The 25,918-nt window shown below is 46.3% G+C and overlaps 1 protein-coding gene across 1 annotated transcript in view; it reads right to left on the bottom strand.

Moving 5' to 3' along the window:
• The window catches only part of PDE10A (phosphodiesterase 10A), a 273,805-nt gene that overhangs the window by 32,384 nt on the left and 215,503 nt on the right, over positions 1–25,918 (bottom strand). Inside the window, exons 14-17 of the mRNA XM_047769767.1 lie at positions 14,841–14,983; positions 12,442–12,525; positions 10,864–11,014; positions 7,161–7,316 (exon numbers count right to left, since the gene is read on the bottom strand). Coding sequence (XP_047625723.1) covers positions 7,161–7,316; positions 10,864–11,014; positions 12,442–12,525; positions 14,841–14,983 — 534 coding nt within the window. The remainder of the gene's footprint in view (positions 1–7,160; positions 7,317–10,863; positions 11,015–12,441; positions 12,526–14,840; positions 14,984–25,918) is intronic.

The following is a 25,918-nucleotide window of genomic DNA, read 5'->3' as shown; positions in this document are numbered from 1 at the left end:
GGGCTTGGGATGCTGAGCCTGGAGACACTCGGACGGAGGTCGGTTGGTAACTGATGGGGACAGAGGGGGTGTCAGCACCGGGAAGGTGGGCGAACTCAATGAACTTTCCAGCCCCTTTCAGCTTCCACTTGACACTTTTATTGTAGAAGCTTACAAGACAGACATCTTTAACCTGACTCCTGCTGTGACGTCTGCTTTGCCTGGATCATAAGGCAGGTGAAGCAGCGGGCCTCTGCTTCAACCCTAACGCCTTATGACCAGCGCTCCCATCCCATAAACATGGTTTGTTGGACATGTTTGGCTGGCACTCACGCACACGTCGGCTGCTGGCAGGTGGTCCGGAGAGGAATCACGTGTGGTAAGTATTTATATGCTTTATTCTCTCTAACAATTTAGAGTGTGAAAACTACTCTGGCATGCTGTGAAATTCATGTTTTACTCTCCCTGGAATAGGGACTTCTTAGCCTGGATTCTCTAAATTCTCTTAGGGACCGCAGTGGGATGAATTCACTGGACTGTACATAGTACGCAGCGTGTGTCACCCACAGGTTTTCCCCAGTTTCTCAAACGCGTCCGTGACCTGAGACGAATGCAGACCCATTTAAAAGGGCCGCCGCGTTCTCCTGGCTATTTCAGAGTCAGTGTTTCTGCCACCTCGTTACTTGTCAACGTTAAAGGACAACATCAGGGGAGGAGAGATCAGCAGCGAGGCTTTCTAACGGAACAGCGGCACCCAGGACCCTCGTCCTGCCTCCTTCAGTATCTTACGGAGTGAAGGGAATACATCATAAACAAACAACACATGGCACCTGCCCTTCAAGACAACACGTGTGTGTTCATCGACACTTTGCTCCCACCAAAGCAAAATAAGGGAGACACAGCAACCAAGCACAGCAGAGACACAGCGTAAAACGTTTGGAAAGCTGCAATTTCACATTAGTTAACAACCTAATAATACCTCATAAAATAATGATATACTGTTATACACCAACTAAGTTTATTACAGCTAATATGCAGGTTACCTTGTTTGAAGCTGTATTCATTCAAGGCAGTTGATTCCATTTTGAATTAATCAAGCATAAAATAACAAGCATTTTATACCCAGAAATGTTTACAAAACCCCCAAATGGGTGGGCTGCATGTAATTCTCCTGTCTGTGAGAGCTTACGTGGGGCTCTGTTTGCAAAGGCTCTAAGTAGCAGAGATTCGTGACACATCAGCACACATCCACCGCGCTGAAAGGGCCCTGACCCTGAAAGACTCCTCTAGGACTCGCTCGTAGGGGATGGTCTTCGAGGCCCTCGAGCTCTCCAGCGTGCGGGTCCCATGGGTTCTCGGCATCCCGAGTCACGAGTCATGGCTGGAGCCCTGCTTTCTGGCCACGGCCGGATCCTTCCCACCCCAAAGCGAAGAGTGTGTGTCTCGTCTAGCAGATACCTAGTCTGTAGGGTTTCACTTCTGCAGGGGTATTAGGACTTTACCAAAGCCCTAGGCCACATCAATTCATTTGTAAGGAGTTCGCGGTCTACCGGGAGAGAGAAGCACACAAGCACACAGAAAAGGAGCGTGGAAGGGTCTCCACGATGAGTGAGGTGAAGACCCTGGGGACACGTGGGTGGTGTCCCCACCTCCCTGAGTGGTGACAAGAATTCTGAAGGGGAGTTCCCACTGTGGCTCAGCAGGTTACAAACCCCACTGGTATCCAGGCAGATATGGGTTCCATCCCTGGCCTTGTTCCGCGGGTTAAGGATCCAGCGTTGCTGTGGTTGTGGCATAGGTCACAGATGTGGCTCTGATTGGACCCCTAGCCCTGGAATATCCATACGCCGCAGGTGTGGCCCTGAAAAGAAAAAAAAATTCTGAAGGATGAGGAATTGCAGCGAGAGACCACGTGTGTTTGGCGGGGACCGTAAACACTGGCGAAGGCCAATTCGACAGAGAACCGGTGAGAACTGAAGTAAAAGTGTCAAAAAGGGCCTGGATGCAGAACTGAACTACAACGTGGAAGGCAGCAAGGAGCCGCCGAGGCTCCGTAAGATGGGGACACGCTGAGGTCTGTGCTTCAGAACAGTCACCCTGGCAACAGTGTGGCTTGCAGGTAGGTGGGAACAGAGGCAGCGGGGCAGACAAACCATCTTTCCTCAGCAAGTTTTTAAAATATCATAAGTAATTCTCCCCAAAGCCCTGTGCTGCTCAGCTCTACAAAAGAGACTGTTCTGGAAGGGCTTGGGTGATCAGATGTCAGTATCTGCACGCCAACCAGCCCCGGCCTCACCCCCAGCAATCCTGCCCCCATGGGCTTGTGAATCACTGTCACAGGAAGCGACAAGAGGAGGCTGACTCATTCTTGGGCTTTGGGATGAAAAAAGCCAGTGACGCAACTGACTGCATCAAACATTCACGACAACGCCTCGAAAAGAGACAGAATATTATTTTGACATTTAATCACCTACTGCATCAAGCCATATGCAAGGAAACATGAGAGTAGTGTAATTAAGAACACATATTTTGGAGTCAAACTCTAATGTTTAATAAATATCCTTTGCCACGTGCTGGCTGTGTGACAATGAGCAAGTGAACCTGTTTGATGTTCATTGCTCTTATCTGTAAAATGGAAATGAATAATAATATCTGTCTCACAGGGTAGCATAAAGATCACATGCACTAATAAGGGCACAATTCTTAAGTGTGTGGTTTATAGGAAATACCTGGTAAATGAGACGACGATGATAAAATCTTCCAGTGTAACTTCTGCAGTCGAGTGAAGGCAGAGGGAGAAACAAGCTAACAACCACACAGGTGTGCCCGGAAGTGAATGTGACCACCAAAGACCATTTCTATCTATTTAGAGTGTCTGTAGAAAAAGGCAGATTTAGGAGTTCCCGTCGTGGCTCAGAGGTTAACGAATCCGACTAGGAACCATGAGGCTGTGGGTTTGATCCCTGGCCTTGCTCAGTGGGTTAAGGATCCGGTGTTGCCGTGAACTGTGGTGTAGGTTGCAGACACGGCTCGGGCATGGCCTTGCTGTGGCTCTGGTGCAGGCCGGTGGCTACAGCTCCAATTCGACCCCTAGCCTGGGAACCTCCACATGCTGCGGGTGCAGCCCTAAAAGGCAAAGGGAAAAAAAGAAAAGGACAGATTCAAGCTAACCTCTGTAATACTCTGTAATAAACTAATATATTTTACTTAGTTTATTAGCAGGGACAGTGTTGAGTATAAGTACAACATTCAGATGAATTAGAAGAATGATTTTACTGTGTCACAAAAATGCTACTGCTATAAAAGGTAATAAAAATATCATGAGATCCCAAAGTATTGGGATGAACATAACTTTTTAAAAATCCAAACATATTTCAAAACCACTAGATAATTCAAGATTAGGGAGTTCCCTTCATGGCTCAGTGGATAACAAACCCGACTAGTATGCATGAGGATGCGGGTTTGATCCCTGGCCTTGCTCAGTGGGTTAGGGATCTAGCATTGCTGTGGCTGTGGTGCAGGCTGGCAGCTACAGCTCCAATTCGACCCCTAGCCTGGGAACCTCTGTGTGCCACAGGTGTGGCCCTAAAGAGTAAAAAAAAAAAAAAAAAAGATAATTTAAGATTAATGGAACAATGAGAAGTTTTTCTTAACAATGAGAAGAATTATTCCTAATTGGTCTGTTTCCTCCTGAAGGCTCCCATACGCAGCCACGGGCCGGTCTTCGGGATCTGTCCTGACGCCCGGCGTGGAGCGAGTGAGCAGCTCAGCGAAAGGTACGAATGTGGCTTCTCTTTTCTCCGATGCTCCTTCCTTCCTTCCTGACTTAACCGCCTCCCCGCTGCCCACTCAGTGGGGAACCGCCCCCTGCCTCCTCCTCGCCGCGACCAGGCGGAGGCTGGCGTGAGTGCGAGCTGCCTCTCGATGCCCCTGTACCACGAGAGGGTCTGTGTCCGCCTCGACGGGACTGATGCTGGCTTGTCAACGTTTTCTCGTTCTCTGTTTGCTGATGGTCACACAGGGGTACTCTTCCCCACGCTCCCCCAGTTGCCCAGATGAGCAGATAAGCAACCATGGCAACCGCACTGAAAATCCGCATTCGGGTTAACAAGACCGTGACACACACACCCACACCCACATGCTCAGCTTTGCAGAGGCCTGATGAGGAGCAGTCGCTAACCATCACGTCCGTTCTCTGCGTGGCCATGCTGAGAGCAGAGGGCAGGGGGGAAAGCCGGTCGCTGCGGTGAGCACCGGACGCTCAGAGCCGTCAGAGGTGTCTGTGTGACGTGACGACACATTGTTCCGTCCCGTTTTAGGGCCTGGATGTTGGCGTTTTTACTATTCCCCAGGGATATCCCCTCAGTTGGTCAAGTCTGGAGGTGTCCTGACAAAACTGGCAGGACCTGGTGACTGGAGGTGGGGTGGGGGCGGGGGACGACTCTGACAGGGTCACTGACCCCCTCCGTGGGTGACAGAGGCGCCACCACAGAATGTGTAAGATCATGGGAACTGTTTTGGCTGCACTGAATGCCCCGTTCAAGGGGTTTGGAAACAGACTCTTACTGCGCCCCCGTGTCTGGATCAGACACAGAGGTGTGGGGACCACAGCCTCGGGGGGAGCTGGGAACGCAGAGGGCGGGCCAGGTGGCACTGCGAGAAGATCCACGTGAGGGCAGAGGTGGGACACAGCCCTTCCTCCCCCGAGGAAGGGGTCGGTAATGGAGAGGCAGCGACTTACACTTTTGTTATCAGAGAAGTATCATGAGCATATGCAAAATCAGCAGCGTACAGAAAGCTAAGGAAACCCTCCTGAAGCGCCCTGCCATGGAGATGGGCCCCGCTGCTTCCCCGGTCACAGCTCACACAGGAGGGCAATCCAGATGCGAGTTCCGTTTTCAACCGGTGGGCTTGTCCCCTGCATCTGCGGCCATGCCCGGTTCTCCTACCCAGCTTTCTGTTCTGGAAATCTACTGCGTACCTTCCCTTCCCTAGGGGCAGAGGAACCCATGTGCCCTCTTCCTCGCCTCACCAGGGGCTGAAATCCCTCCTCGAGGACCTGGCACCTAGCTCTCCTCCAGCAACTCTGTGGATGCCGACAGCTTCATGGAACTTAACTTGCTGCCTTGAGTTCCAGGGGCACTGCTCTGACGGTGGTTACGTAACACGGAGCCCCCACCTTGTGGGGGATCTGGAAGACAAGACTAGCCCTGGCACCTCCTTGGTGCTGGATGGCAGCATGTGGGGCAGTCTGCCTGGCTGGAAGCCGCCCTTGGCTGGGTCCGAGCTCTCCATCCAGCAACAACGTTCTTTGCAATCCTGGCCTTTTTCAAAACCACTTCCATTATATTTAAAATAGGTTTTCCAAAAAAACTTAACGAAGGCTATTAAAATTCGTTTGCAGATGAAACTGCCAGAAATGTTGTCATAGTCAAACGTCCAAGTTCATTTAGGACAGAGGATGCACGTGGTCTTCAGCGAGTCCTTGTTCCCAGTGAAGCATCCTGATGTCACCTCTGGCATTTGCCAGTCTTCCTGTACCAACAAGCAGCCTCACGTGATGAGCAAGGGCAAAGTGGATACAACTGTCAGGAAGTTTTATAGTGTTTGTCTGTTTACAAAAAAGCATGTTTCAATGTATACACGCATGGGTATGTATCTATCACACACACATACCTATGTGGGTACACACATCTAAATTCCACACACACCCTTTTCATCCAGCTTAAATTGCTAGGTACGTATGTATGTGTCCATCCACCCAACCTCCACCCACCCATACACACAGCCTTACAAACATACACAAAGTACTGGTGCCAAGGGACCCGCGGGGATGGTGACCACCTACGCCTTTCAGGGGCAGAACCAGCCCGTGAGCAGGTGGGACACTCAGCCCCTGCTGGATGCAGCCTGGAGATGACCGCAGCAGCTCCTCTCCAGCAGGCCTTTCCCTCCCGACCAGCAGGGGCTCAGAGGAGCACCTGCGCTGCCCTAAGCTCCTCCTTTACCTGCGCGGTCCTGAGGCAAAGGGTCCCGACAGGTAAACTTTGCTGGGTTTGGAAAAGAACAGAGTGCAGCGTGGTACCCACCACTGGGGCAGTGAGGACAAGGGAGGAGAGAAGCTGTGGAGAGAACAAGCCTGGTGGTCGGAGGGCGGCCTGGGCTACTGAGAGAGGAAAACGCACCAAGGGGCAAACACCTTCCTGCTTTGCAAGGTGCCAACAGCCCGGGGCTGCTGAAGTCGCTGCGGGGCTTTGCTGCACAACCCGAAATGCAAACTCCTTCCTGCAGACACGTCATCAGAAGCCTAATGAGACTTCTCTTCCTACTTTGAGAGGCTGACAGTGAGAGGAAGAAATAGGGGCCACTATTCTTAAGTCAAACACAGATCTAAACTTAAACAATTACCCGTGACGGAAACCAGGCCATGGTGAGCTGGCGGGCACTTTGCTAGGGTGAGTTTGAGGAGAAGGGTTTAAGCGACGAGGGAGCACGTGTGGCGGTGACGGGACTGTCAGTGTCTACATCAGCCACCAACGACACCTTGAAAGCAGTAAAGTGAAACTTAAAAACACACCGCAGAGGAGATCCTGTTGCGGCGCAGTGGTTAACGAACCCGACCAGGATCCACCAGGTTGTGGGTTCCATCCCTGGCCTCACTCGGTGGGTTAAGGATCTGGCGTTGCCGTGAGCTGTGGGGTAGGCCGGCAGCTACAGCTCCGATTTGATCCCTAGCCTGGGAACTTCCATATGCTGCAAGTGCGGCCCTAAAAAAAAAAGACAAAAAAAAAACCCACGCAAGAGAAAAAACAAAATAATTTCAATGCACTTAAAATATTACCTGCCTAACTTTCAAGATTTGTTGTCCAACACATTCTGGTTCAAGAATATGACAATCACATAAGTTAAATTAACTCTGTGAAACAAACTTTGACTTAGAATATAATGTACTTAAAAATCTAACGTGACTGCAAAATATATATAAATCCTTAAAAAGGTCTTTCTTAAAAAAATCATTATCTAAGGATGACTCTGAGTAAGAGATTCTCTGATAAATATAGCTGCTGTTTTTGAAGAAAGCCATGACAGCACCCCTGTTTTTCTCATCAGCCCTGAGACTCTCTTGGAAGACGGCGGCCGTGCGGGGCGGCGGGCAGGCGCGGGGCCCTGGGTGGCCTCACCTGAAGGATGGACACGGTCTGGGAGAAGTGGTGCTGCTCCATGGTGGACGTGGAGTAGAGAGCGGCCAGGGGGTGGTCGAATTTCTGCAGGTAGCTGTTGCTGAAGCCCCTGTGGTCCAGGTCGTGGCACAGACACGCGATTAGCAGTCCTTTGCGCTTAAAGAGACAGGACAGTGCAGAGATGTTCAAAACAAAGAAACGGGACCTGAGGCCGCTTACAGCCTCGCATCACACACACAGCGACACGGTCAAGGTCCTTGTGAGTCTCTCTGGGTCCAGAGAACCTCACTCCTTTTTTTTTTTTTAGATCAGTTTCTTTGATTTTCCGCTTATGAACCTGACAGTCAAACGACTCGAGTTTTCCTGTCCAAGTCTGAGAAGTGTAGGTGGTATCGAATTAGAGCAAATTTAAGCAAATGTTCCAAAGAATTACAGAGAAAGCAAATCTGCAAAAGGAGGGAACATTTCAGTTCTTCATTCAAAAGTCTATTCAACGTTAAATTTTAACAACGTGGTTGTCATTATAAAAAAGGGATATAACAAGTAAGGCTTGTGAAAAATGGCAAATTGTATTGAGAAAGAGAAAGCACAGAACAGGCGAAGGGGACTGAGGCAAGGCGGGTCGTGTGCCCAAGGCTGCAGTTAGACGGGCCCCTGGAGAAGGCGGAGTGAGCACAGCTGCAGCCGCGGGGAGAAGCAGGTGCCCAGAGGCGGGGAGCACAGGCGGCCTCACGGGGAGCCTGCCCGAGAGCCCCGCGATGGGCCAGCGCCACCCGCTGCAGGGCCAGGGGGAGAGGAGAGCAGAGAAGAAGGGCAGGCAGGGCCGGGTGAAGGTCTGCTATTATGTGCCAACCAGGGACTGGAGACGGGCTGTCAGCAGAGGAGTGACGTTTGAAGATCCCCAGGCTGCCCCAGTGGCGAGCAGACTCCAGGAGGGTAAGAGAGGCCAGTAAGGAGGCCTTCTGGTGAGTCAGGCAAAAGGTAACAGAAGCTTAGAGCAGAGGCAGAGCCACGGCGGCTCAGGAGACAGGATTCTGAGCTGATTCTGCAGGACTATGGGACAGGCTGGGTGTGAGAAAAGGAGCGGGGTGGCCAGGGAGGAGGCAGCATCACTGCCCTGCTCTCCGCCTCGGGCACTGCAGGGCCCTGGTCCCCGAGATGGGCGCGGGGCAGGGGGAGCAGGCGGCGCCAAGCTCAGGAATCTAAGTGCTGGGGTCCCTCCCGGGAGCCCCACAGGGGCAGCGGCTCAGAGAAGAAAACTGAGCCCCAGCCCTCGGACCCGGAAAGGCACCTGGACCGGTGCATCTTCTGGTTTCAGAGAAAAAAGGAGGGAGGAGCAGGAGGCAGCCAGTACAGCAACCCCGTGGGGCCTGCGGCAAAGAAGGGCCCAGAGCTCAGGAGAGGCAGAGGGAGGGAGACCCGGGTGCAGGTAACAGCGCAGGCCACATGCGCAGGTCCGAGAGGGAGGAAGGACCCGCAGGGGACGTCCTGGAGTCAAGGCCAGGTGGAAGGGCGGGCTCTGGGGAGGAGCCGGGGGAATCACTGGAGAGGGGGTGAGGGCGGGGGGGGGGGGGGGGGGTCTGCACACATCCCTCCAGGTATATCTGCGTCTGTGCGCCCTGCCCCTGTCCCCCGCCCTGAGCAGTACCGCTTTTTCGGGCTGAGGGGGTCTCCCAGACACCAGCCCCTCAACTGAAGACATTTGCAAGGGATCCGTCCTATGTGTTCAGAGGCCTTAAGACAACTGAATTCTGAGGGTCATTTTATTTGGGGGCTGTTCCCATATTTTATGCTGCTGTGTCAACGATAATGAATCTGGTAAGAAATCTCAAGGTTTTAAAATCTTACACAACGGATAAAAGCTTTCTAATTTTAAAATCGATTTCATTTTCATTGATGTTCAATAGTTTTGCTAAATGTCAAAATCAAGCATCTGAAAATAATTTGCAAAATATTACTGTTAACATTTTCCTTTAACAAGATCAAATAATAATTTCTAACACTATTATAGACTAAATATCCTTGTTATAAAATGTATTGTAAATATTTGTGTATGTTATTTGGGGATTATTTTTATTTTATTTATTTATTTATTTATTTATTTGTCTTTTTGCCTTTTCTAGGGCTGCTCCCATGGCGTATGGAGGTTCCCAGGCTAGGGGTCTAATCAGAGCTGTAGCTGCCGGCCTACACCACAGCCACAGCCACGCAGGATCCGAGCTGTGTCTGCAACCTACACCACAGCTCACGGCAACACCGGATCCTTAACCCACTGAGCGAGGCCAGGGATCAAACCCGCAACCTCGTGGTTCCTAGTTGGATTCCCACTGCGCCACGACGGGAACTCCTTGGGGATTATTTTTAGCTAAAAAGACCTGAATTTTTGAGAAACATAATGAGATTCTAGAAATGAACCAGGAACTTAAATAAGAGTCAATATAAAGAAACAATTTTTTTTACCTTAAAATTTTTCATTTTCGAATATAAATTTTAATGTGATTTGAAAGTAAAGTCTCCATAGTTCTCAAACTTACAGGTTATCTATCTTTTAGCAAAGAAGCTAATGAAATTGCTTTCTTAAAAGGAACTGAATGGAGAAATACTGAAATTCTCAAAAAAAAAGGAGGGGTTCAATGGAATGGGAAATTGTTTAGAAAAATTTACATGAAATCAGAATAAATTTCATCTTTTTTTGTGGGTGTGTGTGACAAATAATAAATTATTTATTGGACTAAGCCCCACCTAAAAATTATTAATAAAAAAGGAACATTTTTGACTCCTCCTTTAAAATTTTTTGTTTTTTTTTCTAAAATGCTGTCTTCAAAGTTTCCCACCCAAATTGTGAATTTGGTCTGACAGGATGGAAAAAGGACAGGGCTGGACCTTAGAGGAGCACTGGGTTCTAGAGTGAATGGGACCTGTGGGGAAGCACAGTTTCTTTGTTACGGAGGTGGCCGCTCCCTTTCTCTGCCGGGTCACATGTCCTGAAGCAGGACACCAGTTTTACAAAGGAGGAGAGAAGCGGGGATTGGAGTTGGGGCTTTCGCGGGCACCCCTGGGACCCTGTGGGCAGAGGAACACGTGTGGCTGTCAGGCCAGCCCACCTGGGACCAACAGGGCTGGGGGGTGAAGGCGCTCCCATCACCCAGCACTGGGGTGGGCGTTCAAGAAAGGGGTTGACGGCAGCAGTGCAGGAACAGACGAGGCGTCCCCAGATCTTCTCTGGGTGTGTCACCAACTCTAGGCATGCACACTCTGGTAAATGACTGTGACATTCCTGAGCCCCTTCCCCTTATGCTAGAGGAGCTCAAATAAGCATTTATGTTTTCGTTGTATTTAATGCTCTGAGTTCTCAAATGAGTAGGGAATGTCTACCATACCCAGGGCATAAGGGCAAAGAGAACAATTCACTTTGTTTATATCCTTTCAGAAGACTTCAGCTTTGATAGGCAAGACAGACTACCAAAATTAGTGTTCCGCCACGGGATATTTTGGTGAAGTTGCCATTTCTGTATCTACATTTCTTATACCAAATAATAGGCAAAACGCTTGGGTGTAGCCATTTAAAAGGCATGTTTCTATGAATTTCCTGAACCAAGATCTGTCCTGGAGTAACACGTCCCATAACTCCATCAGAGATGTGCTCCAGACAGAGAGTTTCCATCCACTCCGGTCTGAAATGGGCAAGGGTGGGCACACCCACCTCGAGGTCGGTGAAGAGCCCGTGGTTGTTCTGGAGGATGGCGTACATGCAGTGTGCCACCGTGACCGCGTGCTTCCAGTTGTGGTAAGGAACCCGACGATAGTTCTTCTTCACAGACATGATAAAACGACACAGCTTTTCAAGCTCAAAGCTGTACAGGAAAAAAAACGTCACGACAGAACCAGTGACGAGCCGGGACGGGGCAGGAGACACCTCTGGTTTAGACACACGCCTGCCTCCGGGGGGGAAGGTTTCCGTGGCTGAACGCAGGAGCACGGGCCTCGCCCAGCTCTGCCCTGCTATTTCTGCGGCCAGTTAGGCGAGGAAGACAGCCTGATGCACCTGCTCTGATGCAGCAACTGGCCCACGGGGGAGCAAACCCCCGGAAACAGCCTGCTCTTCATTACCCTCCAGGAACGCCCACCCTTCCCCGCCGTTCAAGCGCTGCCCCGTCCCCTGGTGTGCGGCAGACACCCCCAGAGCTTCCTCCTGCTCAGGGGCATCTCCAGCTGAGTTTTTCCAAAAAGCACACTCAGATTACGATGGCGCGCTCCGATGATTCATTTGGGGCAAAGGACCTTGTCCACATCCTGACAAGTCCACGGAAGATTATGAGCTACATTTTCATTATACTGTGTGCTTACACATTTGTATATTTATCACGTGGTCAGACTTAGTTAAAGCCCTGCCAACTCTCTCAATGGATTTCAGGCAGCTTAAGACAAAAGCATATCAATGTAAAATAGGGCTCCCTGAAATACCAACGAGATGAAGAGTTCATACAGCCTCTAAATACATTTAACCTTTATTTTTCCTAACTGAAAATTTTCTCAAGTCTCTGAAGTATAAGGTGTCATTTTAAGCGTTTTAACTGGTCAAACTCTCATTTTTTGCTGCCTGAGAAATAAATGACATTAGTTATCCTGTGTGCATCCATTTGAAATAATAAGTTATAAATGTCACTCTCGAAGGAACACTTTAGTTCTAAAGAAACAAAGGGCTTCTATAGTCACTTAATGATTAAATTAGGAAAAAAAGAGAAAAGGGATATTATTCCTTGCATTTTAACTATGTGTTGAAGGTGTATATATTAAGGAAAAAAAAACCACAGCTATAAAGTCATGAAAGATCTCTAGGACAGGCCACAGTGACAGGAGGGAGATTTGCATTAAAAGGGCAAGAAAAACATTCTTACTAACAAAGCACTAGATTCTGAAAAGGAGACTTGCTTCTTTGACATCTGCTGTAACTGATAGAGTCCATAAGGTGAAAGGTGATGCTAAATGGATGCATACATCCCCAAACACTCCTAAGTACTGTATGGAAGTGTAACCGCAGTTACAAAGTAACCCCAGTCTCTTTCAGTTACATGAGCAACGGGTGCTGCTAACCAAGGGGCAGCCTCTGAGTGAATCTTAAAGAGGCTGTGCATTTGTCCAATAATCTTAGCCTTTTAAAATCTAAATATTTAGAAAAATCAACTTATATACGGCATATTTTAAGGTAGTTCTTCACCAAGAAAGTGGCAAGGCATTTAAGTATGGGGAGAAAGAGGTCATATTACTGGGTCACGCATACCAGGCCGTCCCACAGGAGCGATGGACCATATAGACAAAAATTCCAGGCCACATGTTTTCAAAAGGACCAATGTCGAAGTGGAACCTGAAATAAGAAGACAGCATAGTTTATTAGAAAATGTAATTAACTAGGACAAACATAGTAACTAGTAAAGAAAGTGATTTAACTTTTCGCCTATCAAGAAACTACAAGAATACTGGAAGCTCAGCGCTCTCAGACACAACTCTGCCGCATTCAAAGATTTCCAAGAGGAATTCCATACATTCTCTGGGGAACTTAGTCCAAGACGTAAGCCACTGCTTAATCGTCTATTAAATAGTCTGTGGGAAGAAAAGGACGTTGTGGTTGTTAGCACAGCAATGAAAACGTACCAAGTACCTACATTACGAATATACTATACAGATACGACGCAACCCATAGATAAGGGGGGAAATCTTATCTGACTTTTTTTTCAGAGTTGAAAATTATTCTCTCTCCTATGTTAATCCAGAGAAAAATTTAATAAATAGCAACATCCAAAACTAGTACCTATTTTAATATGCTAATTTAGTTACTAACATTTAACCCAAATAAACATAGTGGTAAAATACTGAAAGAAACCATTTTCCTCCAGTTACAACATTTTTGACACCAAATTTGTGAGATTTCCACACCAAGCGATTCTCCTGCAGACCCCAACTGATTTCCTATGATCGATTCAATTCTGACACTAATGCAGACCCCAGAGGTTAAGGCTCAGTCCCACAAGACTGGCACCACTTTAGATGCCAACCTCTAGTCCAGGCCACCCACACGTCTAAGCCACGGGCTGTGAATCAGAAGTCCCCGCAACCCGCTCCTTAGGTCAGATCACACAGGAGAACAGCTCCAGAACTCAGAGACACTGGCCTCACTATTACCGGTTTACCAGGCTTCTTCCCAGGGCTGCAACTCAGGGGCAGCCGAGTGGAAGGGAAGCAAGGGGCCAGATGGCGGGAAGGGGTGTGGAGCTCCCAGGCTCCTCGGAGGGCCTCCCCGCCCTTCCTAGCACCTGAACCATTTACCAACCTTGGCTAGGGTCTTTTGGAGGGTCCTCTACAGAGGTATGGTTGATTGAATCGTTGGTGGCTGGCGATCAACTCGATCCCCAGCCTCTAATCAAATCTGGTCTCTCCAGCAACCAGCTCTCATTCTCCCAGAGTCAGGTGCTAGTAAAAACTCTCAGGGGTTGACAGAGGTTTTATATGAACAACAAAAGCTCCATCTCTCACCCGATTCACTCGGGAAATTATAAAGGTAAAAGGAGCTCTGTGCCAGGAACTAGGTACAAAGACCATAGTCATAGATTTCTTCTTATATCACAATACAGTCGATGTATATGCAGATGAGCTGAGGCATATTAAAAATCTTCCATTTGAGCAAAAATCCATTTGAGTAGGGCAGCATCAACTTAGAGAGATTAGGAGTGCTCTGCGGACAGGAACCAGGCAAAAGACTTCCACAGAGAAGGTGCACAGAAAAGACATTACTTGATTGGCCGCAGCTTAATTAGCTATTCAGAGTGGCTGTCCTTAGCATTTCCATCTTTTGACCTTGGGGCATGTACGGCTTTCGATCTGGGTGCGCTTGCTAGTCCATGTGGGTATTCGGAGTCACATCAGTCTAAGGGCCTCCTTGTTTAACGGATTAACAATACTCTATTTCCAATTACAAACAAAGATCAGCTCTGGATCACTTTCAAACATTTTTTTCTATAGTTCAGTACTATTAGCTTGCACTTCCAAAGAGCAAGTCCAAGTGCCGATAACAAATATATTAGCATAGGATTAGAAACAAAGCCTGAAAGTTGAACTATTTATTACTAAATCCTCAAATTCAAGTTGTAAATTTAAAACTACACGGAAATGAGAACTTTCAAATATCTGATATGAAATGCCATTTACATGGCACGAAGTGTGCAAAAGACCAACGAGAAAAGCTAACTTTTTGGTTAAGGCATTTCAAAATGGTGTTCAGATTTTGTTTGTCTTTTGGCTTTTTAGGGCCACAGCCACGGCATATGGAGGTTCCCAGACCCCACAGCCATAGCAACACAGGACCCGAGCTGCATCTGTGACCTACACCACAGCTCACAGCAACACAGGATCCTTAACCCACTGAGCAAGGCCAGGGATCGAACCTTCGTCCTCCTGGATACTAGTTGGGTTTGTTAACCACTGAGCCACAATGGGAACTCCCAGACTTTTTTTTTTAAGATAAAAAGACCTGGCCCTTCCTTCCTTAGAAGGGGAAGAAAACGGCAGCACAAGAAACCACACATTATATGATATTTATGTTTCCAATTCTATAAGCCATTTCATTTTAAATTCAATCAAAGTTAAAATCTCTTCCTGAAGAAACTGATAAGACCAAACGCTTACAATTCAATCTCCTTGCAAAGACGGACGGGAAGGTTGAAGCGCATGAGGCCTTGCCACTCTTCCGCGGTACAAATGCTGTGGTAGGACAGCTTCTCCATGGTGACCCGGTAAATGCACTCGGAGTGGCGGATTCTATGATACATCTGGAAAGCACATCAAGGCGGGAAACACCAACAATGTTTAAGTCATTCTGTCATTAAAGTTCAGAAGTTAGTATAAAAGAATTAGAGCTATTACTATCCATGAACTACTATTATTATGTATTTTCACATACAGTAAACATATTCGAGACTTTGAAAACACAAATAGCTTTTAAAAACTGTGTCACCGTTTTTAGAAGACTTATAAATTCTGGCTCAAATGTCTTTTTATCAGACATCACCTATGCATAGTGAGAGTACATGGTATTTAACTGTTGGCACCTTATTCTTGGACTCCCAGCCTCCAGAACAGAAATAAATGTCTATGGTTCATGAGCTACCTGGTCCACAATATTTTGCTGTATCAGCCCCGGCAGACTACGATAGAGACTAAATAGGTGAAGAGTTAAGGTATCTTTTCTAGGTCTGCTGTTAAAAATATTTAGCTTAGGAGGTTCTCCTGTGGTTCAGCAGGTTAAGGCTCTGGTGTTGCCCCAGCTGCGGTGCAGGTCAAAACTGCGGTATGGGTTCAGTCCCTGGCCTGGGAACTTCCACAAGTCGCAGGTGCAGCCAAAAAAAATTAGCTTAATTCCTGGTGATCTCAAAATCCTCTAGTCTATGGAGCTTGAAAAATGTTTGATTGTAAAGTTCTTCACTGCTAAAATAAAGTTGGAGATGCATACGTAAGAAATGCATATTCCTTTAACAATTATATGCAACATTTGTGCTAATACGTTGTTTATATTATATAATAAGTATTTTAAAAATATATACACAATGGAATACTACTCAGCCATAAAAAAGAATGACATAATGCCATTTGCAGCAACATGGATGGACCTAGAGAATCTCATACTGAGTGAAATGAGCCAGAAAGACAAAGACAAATACCATATGATATCACTCATAACTGGAACCTAATATCCAGCACAAAGGAACATCTCCTCAGAAAAGAAAATCATGGACTTGGAGAAGAGACTTGTGGCTGCCTGATGGGAGGGGGAAGGGGAGGGAGTGGGAGGGATCGGGAGTTTGGGCTTATCAGACACAACTTAGAATACATTGACAAGGAGTACCTGCTGAATAGCATTGAGAACTTTGTCTAGATACTCATGTTGCAACAGAAGAAAGGCTGGGGGAAAAATGTAATTGTAATGTATACATGTAAGGATAACCTGACCCCCTTGCTGTACAGTGGGAAAATAAAAATAAATAAATAAATAAATAAATAGAAAAGCAAAACCCACCTCATGCTGGGTAAGAATCCCACCTTAAAAATAAGACTCAGGTAGGGTAAAAGCAAAAGGCTGGAAAAGATATTTAGCACTTAACACCAGTCCAGAGAAAATGAGAATGGCTGGATGAATATCAAACAAAGTGGATTTCAGAGCAAAGACTATACCAGGAATAAAGAAACCCACTTCAAATGATACGGGGTCAGTTCAGCAGAAGAACTTCATTCTCCTAAGTGTACCTGGTCGGCTGGTTTTCAACAGAGGCACAGACGCAAGATGGTGGCAAAGGAAGCATCCACGAAACAAAGGTGCTGGGACAGGTGGACACCAGGTGCAAACACACAAGGAATGTTGACACTCACTTTGCACCAAAAGCCATCATCTAAATGAAACCTGAAACTAGAAAACTTCTAGGAGACAACAGAGGAGGAAATCTTTGTGGTGTTAGGTTAGGAAAATATTTCACAGGTACAATGCTAACTAACAACACTATCATAAATAGAAAAATTCATAAATTAGACTTCTTCAAAATTAAGAACTGCTCTTAGATAGAGACTGTTAAGAGAATGACAAGACAAGCCAAACACTGGGAGAAAATATGTGCCAATGAGCAATCTGGTAAATGACTTGTATCTAGAATATATAAAGGCCTATCAAAACTCAGTAATAAAAAAAAATCACAAACAAATGATTTGAGAAGATACTTCACCAAAGAAGACAGAGATGGCAAATGCGGGGGAACTGGAACACACACGAGCACTTTGGAAGAAGTTTGGCAGTTTCTTAAATATGGTCCCACCATGACCCAGCCACTCCACATCCAGGTCTTTACTCAAAGAAGAGGAAAGCACATGCTCATGCAGAGACTGGGCACAGATGTTCACTGCACCTGTACTTGCAACGGCCAAAACCTAGCGATAACTCAAACGTCCATCAACAGGTGGCAAAATAAACAGTTCATAGTATATCCTCACAATGGAATAGTCGGTAGTAAAGAAGAATGCTCTATGTACACATGCAATGTCAGGGATGAGTCTCGAAATAGTTATGCTAATTGAAAAAAGCCGGACAAAAAGAACAGAGGTTTTATGACTTCAGTTCTATAAAATGATTCTAGAAAATGCAAAGTAATTTTTAGAAAGTAGATCAGTGACTACCTGGAACGGGGAGAGGAGATGGGGGTTACACGGGAGGGATCACGAAGGGTCACAGGGCAACTTGTGGGTGTGGCAGATACATCTGTCATCTCAACGTGGTGATGGTTTCAAGTGGGTGTGGACACTTGTCAAATTGTACAGTCTAAACGGGTGCAGCTTATTGTATATTTATGAACCTCAGTAAAGCTTTTAAAAATAAGTTTGCTCCAGCCTTTGTAAAGGTATGTGGTAATTTTGTCTGTGACATAAACTTCCACAAAATAGTCACATGACGATGCAAAGTGCTCTCTTCACAGCATGAGTTCATTTGGAAAACAATTATCCTCTGTTCACTGTTGATATTACTTGCAATTTGAAGGTTCAAACTGTATGTTATTTCTCTGAATATATCTTCTAAGTAACATGACACTGTCATTTCTCTTCAGAAAAGATCAGCAAATCTGGAGCTTTTATCTCTTTTGTGAAAGAAATATGGATACATAACCACTGAATTCAACCACTACTCCAAGAACTTTGTCACAAGCAGCAAATGGGAATGACTGGGCAGCGCAAAGCTGTCTCCAGAACTGCCGAGGGTTTGGGGCCGCCTTAAGTAACCCCTCTCTGACTACAGCTGAGGAGGGGTCTGGACTGGGCTACTGGTGCAGGCTGGACGGGCTGCCGTATTTCACAGGACACTGCATCCGGGCCAAGACACAACCACCTGTCACTTGAACTTGATGAAAGCTCCGTCCACGGATGAGCAATCAAGAAAATGGGGTTTCTTTAATATCATTTACTAAAAACAGATTCTCCATGGAAGTTCTCACACTTTCCTCCTGTCCCTCAATGGACTGTCACTTGCCTTCCACTCAAGATGATACTGTTAGGTTCTGGTAGGAGGGTGAACAAGCAACAGGATTACTGAGGATTTACTGCAGGTGGGTAACACCTGCTGCTCAGTCATCACACGAGGGAGGAGCCGGTAAAAGCAACGACGTGAGGCACCAATGCAGTGGTTGCCACCACAGCCGTTCACACGGTTGAGCGCCCGCTCTGTGACAGACGGCACCCTAAGTGCTTAGCATACATTACTTCATGTACTTCTCAGAAAAATATTTAAGTAATTTTTGTCATTTTATAAGCCTATGGCCTCCAATTAGAAGTTCCCATCATGGCTCAGTGGGTTACGAATGGACTAGTACCCCTGAGGATCTGGGTTCCATCCCCGGCCTCGCTCAGTGGGTTAAGGCTCTGGCATTGCTATGAGCTGTGGTGTAGATGCAGATGCAGCTCAGATCCCACATGGCTGTGGCTGTGGTGCAGGCCGGCAGCTGCAGCTCTGATTTGACCCCTAGCTCGGGAACCTCCATATGCCACAGGTGCCGCCCACCCCCCCACAAAAGAATACATTACATTTTTAATTATTACTTTTGTTCATAAACATATCTATAACTTTAACAAATTTATGCTTGAAAATACATACATTATTAAATTTATTTACTTATTTTTATTTCATTTTGTAATCAGCATAGGTAAGTAACATGAATTTTAACTTTATGGCCAAAAATAATTAGTCCTGGCAAATTTTATAGCTACTTTAGTCTCTTTTCTAAATGACTCTTTTTTTTTTTTTTGGTCTTCTTTTTGTCTTTTTAGGGCCGCACCCGCCGCATGTGGAGACTCCCAGGCTAAGGATCTAATCAGAGATGTAGGCACTGGCCTAGGCCACAGCCACAGCAACGCCAAATCTGAGCTGCATCTGTGACATACACCACAGCTCACGGCAGCACCAGATCCTTAACGCACTGAGCAAGGCCAGGGATCAAAACCCACAACCTCAAGGCTCCTAGTCGGATTCGTTTCCGCTGCGCCACGGGAACTCCTAAATGACTTTCAATTAGAATAGTAGAAAATAACATGCTGTGATATTCTTAGTAAATTATTTTATCTTATTCATTCTACTGCCAATTATTAATGAAGACAGAGGACTATGTTAACTTTTAAAGCTGATTTTGCAAAAATTATTTGTCCATGACCACTAAGGAATTAATCTTGGACTCACGGTCCAGCCAGAAGAGACTGCTAGGGAGGCAGCTGCCATTTATTTTGACGGCATGTCCGTCTTAGGCACTAGGATACCGAAAAAAGACAAAGACAGACGAAAGATGAACTGGAAACTCACCGTTTGGTAAAAATACAGCCATGTATAACTTGCAATGGCATCCCTACTTATCGGCAAACAAGAGCAGTCACTGACGCTTGAGAATGTTTTTCTTGCGGCCTATCTCCACAATCCCCATCACTCGGCTTAGAAATGGTGGCCCTGATATTGTTCATGCTCATGCTTGGCCCGAGTCCCTTAAAAGTAAGACAACTGAGAACCAGACTCTGGATCCTCTGTCTGGCTTCATCTCCTCTCCAGCACCACTAACCTGCACCATGAGGTGAGTGACCTAGTTCCCTGTGCCCAGGCCTCCCAGCACGGACGGTGGATACGCAGCCCCTGACCAAGAAGGACACAGAGCTCAGTGGAAAACACACAGAGGGGGCTGGGAGGAGCTCCAGCGAGTGGCTGTCAGGCCCTCAGTGCGGCTGGCAGTGACCTTGCACTCATCTTCCAGGGACGCCAGCACTGGTGCCGCTCGGTCTGGCTGCTTCAGGTCCTGGTTTGGTGACGGGTTCTTGAGGGCAGTGCTGTGCTCTCCTGCCCTGCAGGTGTGATTATGCACAAACGCACACACCTGCCTGTACTCAGTGTGCTGCACAGAGCCTGAGGGTGTGGGAGGGGTCTGTACTCCACAGAAACTGAGCAACACTACAAATAAGTGTTTGTTTGGCGAGCTGGCTTTACCAGAAATCCACCAGGTACAGGTAATCCGCGAGATGCATGTACTGAACTTCTGGGGAAGCTTAAGATGTAATGACAGACACTCAGCTATTACAAACTGTGTGCTCTTCTCCCCTGTCTACTCATTCACATTTTTTAATCGACAAAACATTTGCTAAAGTACCAACTTTCAATATGATTGTCAGTAGTATTAGATGATGTCATTAAGAAAAGTACTTTGGTCCGCTCGATAAACCCTGAGGTGCAGACACACTCTCCACAACCAGGAACAAGACGCCCGATGCCACTCCTTTAGCAGCATAAAATAGTGCCGCTGTGGGGACTAGAGGAACATAAGACCCAGCAGAGGCTGTGCTTCCTGGTTCTGGGACTTGAAAGCCTGGGTGGGATGAGAGACCTGCTGTGGCTGCAGAGAGGGGCCCCTGCACCTATAAGGGGAGAGGCTTCTGTGCTGAGGACCCTATAAGGGAGGGAGGAGCCTATCTCTGGGGGGTGTGGGTGGGATATAAGCCGTCTACATCCATCCAGGAGTGAAAATTGAAACTGTACCATATATGCAGTTGCAGTTTCCAATCCTATACTGCTGACATCCTGCCAGAACTTCAACTTAAGAATAAGCTAACAAAAAAACTGGCCAGAACAATGACCACTTGGGTTAAATTGGAAAGTTACACCATCCTATGCACGTAGGCCCCTACAGGGGAAGTAAATCCAGGTGAATTTGAATAAATAAGCAAAAATCAAGTAAATAAATATATTAATGGATGAATGAATAAATCCAAGAAAAAAGAGATCAAAGCTAAATCAACACATTAACCTAAGAACTGAGTTGATAAAAAATAATTGGGCGATTAATACTATACTATTGATGTCCACTGACAGATGAATGGATTACGAAGATGTGGACATATATACAATGGCGTGCTACTCAGTCATAAAAAGGAACAAATTAATGCCATTTGCAGCAACATGGATGCCACTAAAGATTCTCATACTAAGTGAAGTAAATCAGAAAGAGAAAGACAAGTACCAAAGATATCAAAGACATATGCTATCACTTACAGGTGGAATCTAAACTACGGCTCAGATGAACCTATCCACAAAACAGAAACAGAATCAAGGACATAGAGAACAGACTCGTGGTTGCCAAGGGGGGAGAGGGAGGCAGCGGGAGGGATGCGGAGAGGCGTTCAGGGTTGGTAGATATTTTGTTTGTTTGTTTGTTTTTTAGGGCCGCACCTGCAGCATATGGAAGTTACCAGGCTAGGGGTCAAATCAGAGCTACAGCTGCCAGCCTACACCACAGCTCACAGCAAGGCCAGATCCTTAACCCACTGAGAAAGGCCAGGGATCAAATCCGCATCCTCATGGATCCTAGTTGCGTTTGTTAACTGCTGAGCCACGAAGGGAACTCCTGGTAGATTATTTTTAATTAAAAAATGTATGTATGTGTGTATATATACATACATATACTGTTGCAAAATTATGGCCTTTGACACATGACTTCTTTTGCCTGCAAAGCTATTCTAATTTGTGGAAACCACAGGACCAAAATGCAAAGGAATGATTTTTTTCCTTGACCAGATCCTAGGTAGAAGTGCTGATAATGCTGAATTTCTTGAAAAGAAGCAAAAGGTGGCTCATTGAGGGCTCCCAGACACAGGCATTCAGACCATGGCTCTGCCACATGCTTGCCGTGTTAACCTTTCACAAATTACTTAAACTGCACGTGCCCATGTTTTCCTATTTCAAGCGGTGCTTTTAATAACCTCACTCAGGATTGCTGCAGAACTAATGAAATGAGTTTTTGTATGTGAAGTGTCCGGAACGGTACCTGTAACAGAGTAGGTGTTACGTCAAATAAGAGTGCTTCTTATATTATAACTGTCTTATATTCACCATCCAGTACAGGTGGTACTTAATAGCTGGCTGTTGAATTCAAGAACGAATAAAGGTTGAGCCATTTATTAAATTTGTCCCTAGCCAAATGGCTTCATTTTAGGAACGATTTTTTTCCCATCCTCTTTTAATGCTAAATTTCTTTCTACTCAAAATGTACCAAGCTAATCTGCTTTAAAGGACTCCTTTTTTGTAGGCAAAGATATAACAGGTATTAGTATCTTGTTAGCTTATTATATCATGTCAAATTGATTCTTTAAAATCACAATGTGCATGAGTAAATCAATTGACTTTTCGTTTTAAAAGGCTCTGGGTGGGGGATGGACAGGGGTCTGGGATTGGCATACGGACACGGAGGTCTACGGAATGAAAGGCCATCAGGGACCTGCAGTACAGCACAGGGAACGCTACCCAGTATTCTGTGATGATCTGTGTGGGAAAAGAGTCTGAAGGAGATGGATGTGTGGACATGTACACCTGAATCGCTTTGTTGTACAGCAGGAATGATCGCAGCCTTGTACATCAACTATACTTCAAGAAAGCTTAAAAAAAAAGAATTAAAAAAACCCCTTGGTCTTTTACAGCGGTTTATTGTTCCACTGACATACTACCAACTATCGGTTAAAAATAAAAAAGAGATGTTGTCGGAGACGTGTCCCTTTAATCCAACAAAGGGAAGAACTTAACTAAAGATGAACCAAAGAAGACTAAAGACGCACTGCGGGTTTATGTGCCTCCTGGACAGGCCTTTCAACCTAACAGGACCGCTGAGCTGAACCATAAACTAGGCTGTTACATTATCGCATTCAGTTTCAGAATTTCCCAGGACCAATTCATTTGACCCGACTCAGCAGCCAGCGAGGACAAGGCTTGCAATCTGCACAAGGCTTCTTCATATCTGTGATCTGATCAATATTCATGGAGAAGCTCCAGAAACAAGGGGAACGTGGAGGGAGCGGCGGGGAGCCACCAATTTGATGAACCGCTGGGACGAAGCCCATTGCGAGGGTTTTTCCTCATCTTCACAGGCTGCTTGGGGGAAAAATGCTCAGAACCGCGAAGCGGACCTGCTCCACGAAGCTCCAAGTGAGTGCCGGCATGAGGACCGGAGTTCAGGCCTGGGTCCCGAGAGGCCTCGGGTCAGCTTTGGAAGGTGCTGAGAAGCGCCCTGGAAAGAAGCCGACCGCGGGCTTCGTGAAACTGACATGACCTGGGAGCCGTTTTCTTCTTCTTCTGTCTTCAGAAGGATGTTCACTTCAACAAAGCAAGTGTTGCTTTGAAGAAGACCTGTAAATTGGTCTTTTTTCTGAATTGGAACAGTCACGAACTAACCCAGTACCAAACCCCCTCAGCCTGGGGGCCTGGGAAGAAGTGGAGAGAAGGTCAGAGCCGGAGGAGGCAGCCCCAAGGCTGGTACTCTCCTTGAGTTGTAGAAACTGTTAAAAACCATGTAATTTTTCATAAGCTTTCACGAGGAGAAGCAATACTGCAGCTCAAAAGTGGTAACGACTCCACAGAGAGCTAAAGCGGAATTATTTGGATTTCAACAGGCACCTTCAAGGCAACCAGCTCTGGGTCTGCTCAACCCAGGAGAGTTTAATGCCCAGAGCTGGCCACCAGGTGACCTGCCACCCCTGTGGCACACGCGCCACCATCACTGCCGGACAGTGGAAATCATTTTGGAGGGTTTCACAGCGTTATACAAATTACAAGTCCGCTCCACTATGTAATTACTCCACCACCGTTACCCTAAATAATGTAAACAGGATGCCTGTTAACTTCCTCATGGCTTTTCAGGAGTGTTCTTTTTCTTGTTTTGGCTTGGTATGCTCATTTAGTTTTGGCAGAGCTCAGGCTTCCTGATGCAACGATCGGTGGGTTAGAAGGCTCTGAATCCCCCAGACCAGCCCCTCTAACAACACGGCTGAATCAGCTCCCCGGTGTTTAGACCGATCGGCACGCATTCTTGGATGTAGCCAGTCATCCTTCAAGTGGTACATGGAAATTTGGGTAGATTTTAAGAAGATCCATTTCCACCTCCTCAAGTTTCGCACATACTCTTACCTACAAGCGACGTTTCCCGTTGCCTGTTTCAAATAACCCCTCTCTCAAATTGCTCTCAGACAAAAACGTCTGAAACAAAGAGGCAAGTTACACTGCTAATGTTAGTGAGGCCTAACAGTGATTTCTAACGCTCTCGTAAGATACCAAGGGTGGACTTAACTACATTTCAGCTGACAGACATTAAAAACAATTTTTGATGATAGAATTATCACTATTTTTTTTGGCATCTGAGCTCAAGCGGGGTTCAGATTAAGAGTAATTGCTATAATAAAACGCTTCCTGCTCCCATCTGCTCCTTAAGGAAAGCAATTCTCATGGCTTCCGTGGAAACAAAAGCAACAAGGAAGAATGAAGCCGATGCGGAAGAGCGGGAGCCACATTTCTCAGTGTCAAAGAACAAGGTTCCAAGAGGGAGAGGAAGTGGCTGGAAGGAGCCCCGTGGTGTTAGAAGGAGTTATGGACAGAGAGAGAGCGAGGGGGAGAGGGAGGGAGAGAGAAGGAGAAGGGAGGGAGAGTGCCAACCGATGTCAGGGCTAAGGTGGAAACTCTCTTCTCAAACAGAGAAAAGGGAAGGGAGAACGTTTGAGCCCACAGAGGCCTCCTTAGCAGAGGGACAGAGCACCACCCCCAGGGATGGGCTGCGTCCTGCCCACAGTGGATGCCACGAGAACACAGCGTTCTGTGGTATTCCTGTCAAGATAATGACTTTAATACAATTCTGAGGAAGCACCAGATAAAACCAAAATAACAACACTCTACAGAGCAGCCAGCCTTTGCACTTCACAAATGCCCAGGTCATGAAACGCAGAGTAAGGATGATTCCCGATGAAAGAAGCCTGAAGAGGTCCATAGATTCGAGAGCAGTACAGTACCTGCCGGGGGCAGACCTGTGTCCCCAAATTCGTATGTTACCTTAGAATGTGACCGCGCAGAGATGGGACTGTAAGGAGGTCACTCGGGTGGCCTAATCCAACATGCCAGGCGTCCTTATGAGGAGAGGGGATCGCGACACAGACATAAAGGCGACATGGAGACCCGGGGAGAGGCAGGCGTTTGAGAGTCAAGGGCAGAGGCCTCTGGAGAAGCCAAACGACCTTGAGCTTTACCTTCCAGGAGTCAGAACTGGGGCGGAGTGATCTTCTGTTGTTTAAGACACCCGTGGTATTTGTCATGGCAGCCCTAACTAATACAGCACCCATGTGAATTTCCCTCTTTTTAATTATGTAGTAGAAAAAGCTGTCCTTGTTTTCAAAGAATACAAACTGAGGTATTTCGGGTTTATGAGGCATATTGTCTGAAACATCTCAAATACATCAGCGAAAAATGATTTCTATGAATGAGAGAGAAAAGGAGAAAGGAAGTAAGAATATCAAAGCAAAAATGGTGATATATTAATATTCGGGGAGCATGGGTAAAGGCATAAGGGAATCCTTCACATTATTTTTGCAACTTTGCGAAAAAAATACAAAGTGTAAAAAAGTGTAAAAATCTTATGCCAACCCTGGTTTTATTCTAATGATAGGAAAAATTTATAAATGGACATATTAACTATTTTTCATTTTTATTTTAAACCATAGCCAGCTCATTCAGAAATAATGTTTCCAATAACATGTGCTTTCCATTTTTGCTAATTATTTCTCAAATTTTAATAACATTATTGCTTTGGTCACATATATACTAATAATGACATATGCTACTACAGGTCAAAACTAATTTTTAATACTTACAATACATGCTTCTTTTAAAATCTTAT

Source organism: Phacochoerus africanus, chromosome 2, assembly GCF_016906955.1.
Source record: "Phacochoerus africanus isolate WHEZ1 chromosome 2, ROS_Pafr_v1, whole genome shotgun sequence".
Taxonomy (NCBI): Eukaryota; Metazoa; Chordata; class Mammalia; order Artiodactyla; family Suidae; genus Phacochoerus; species Phacochoerus africanus.
Note: the sequence above shows the minus strand (reverse complement) of the source record. Positions and strands in the feature narration are given on the sequence as shown.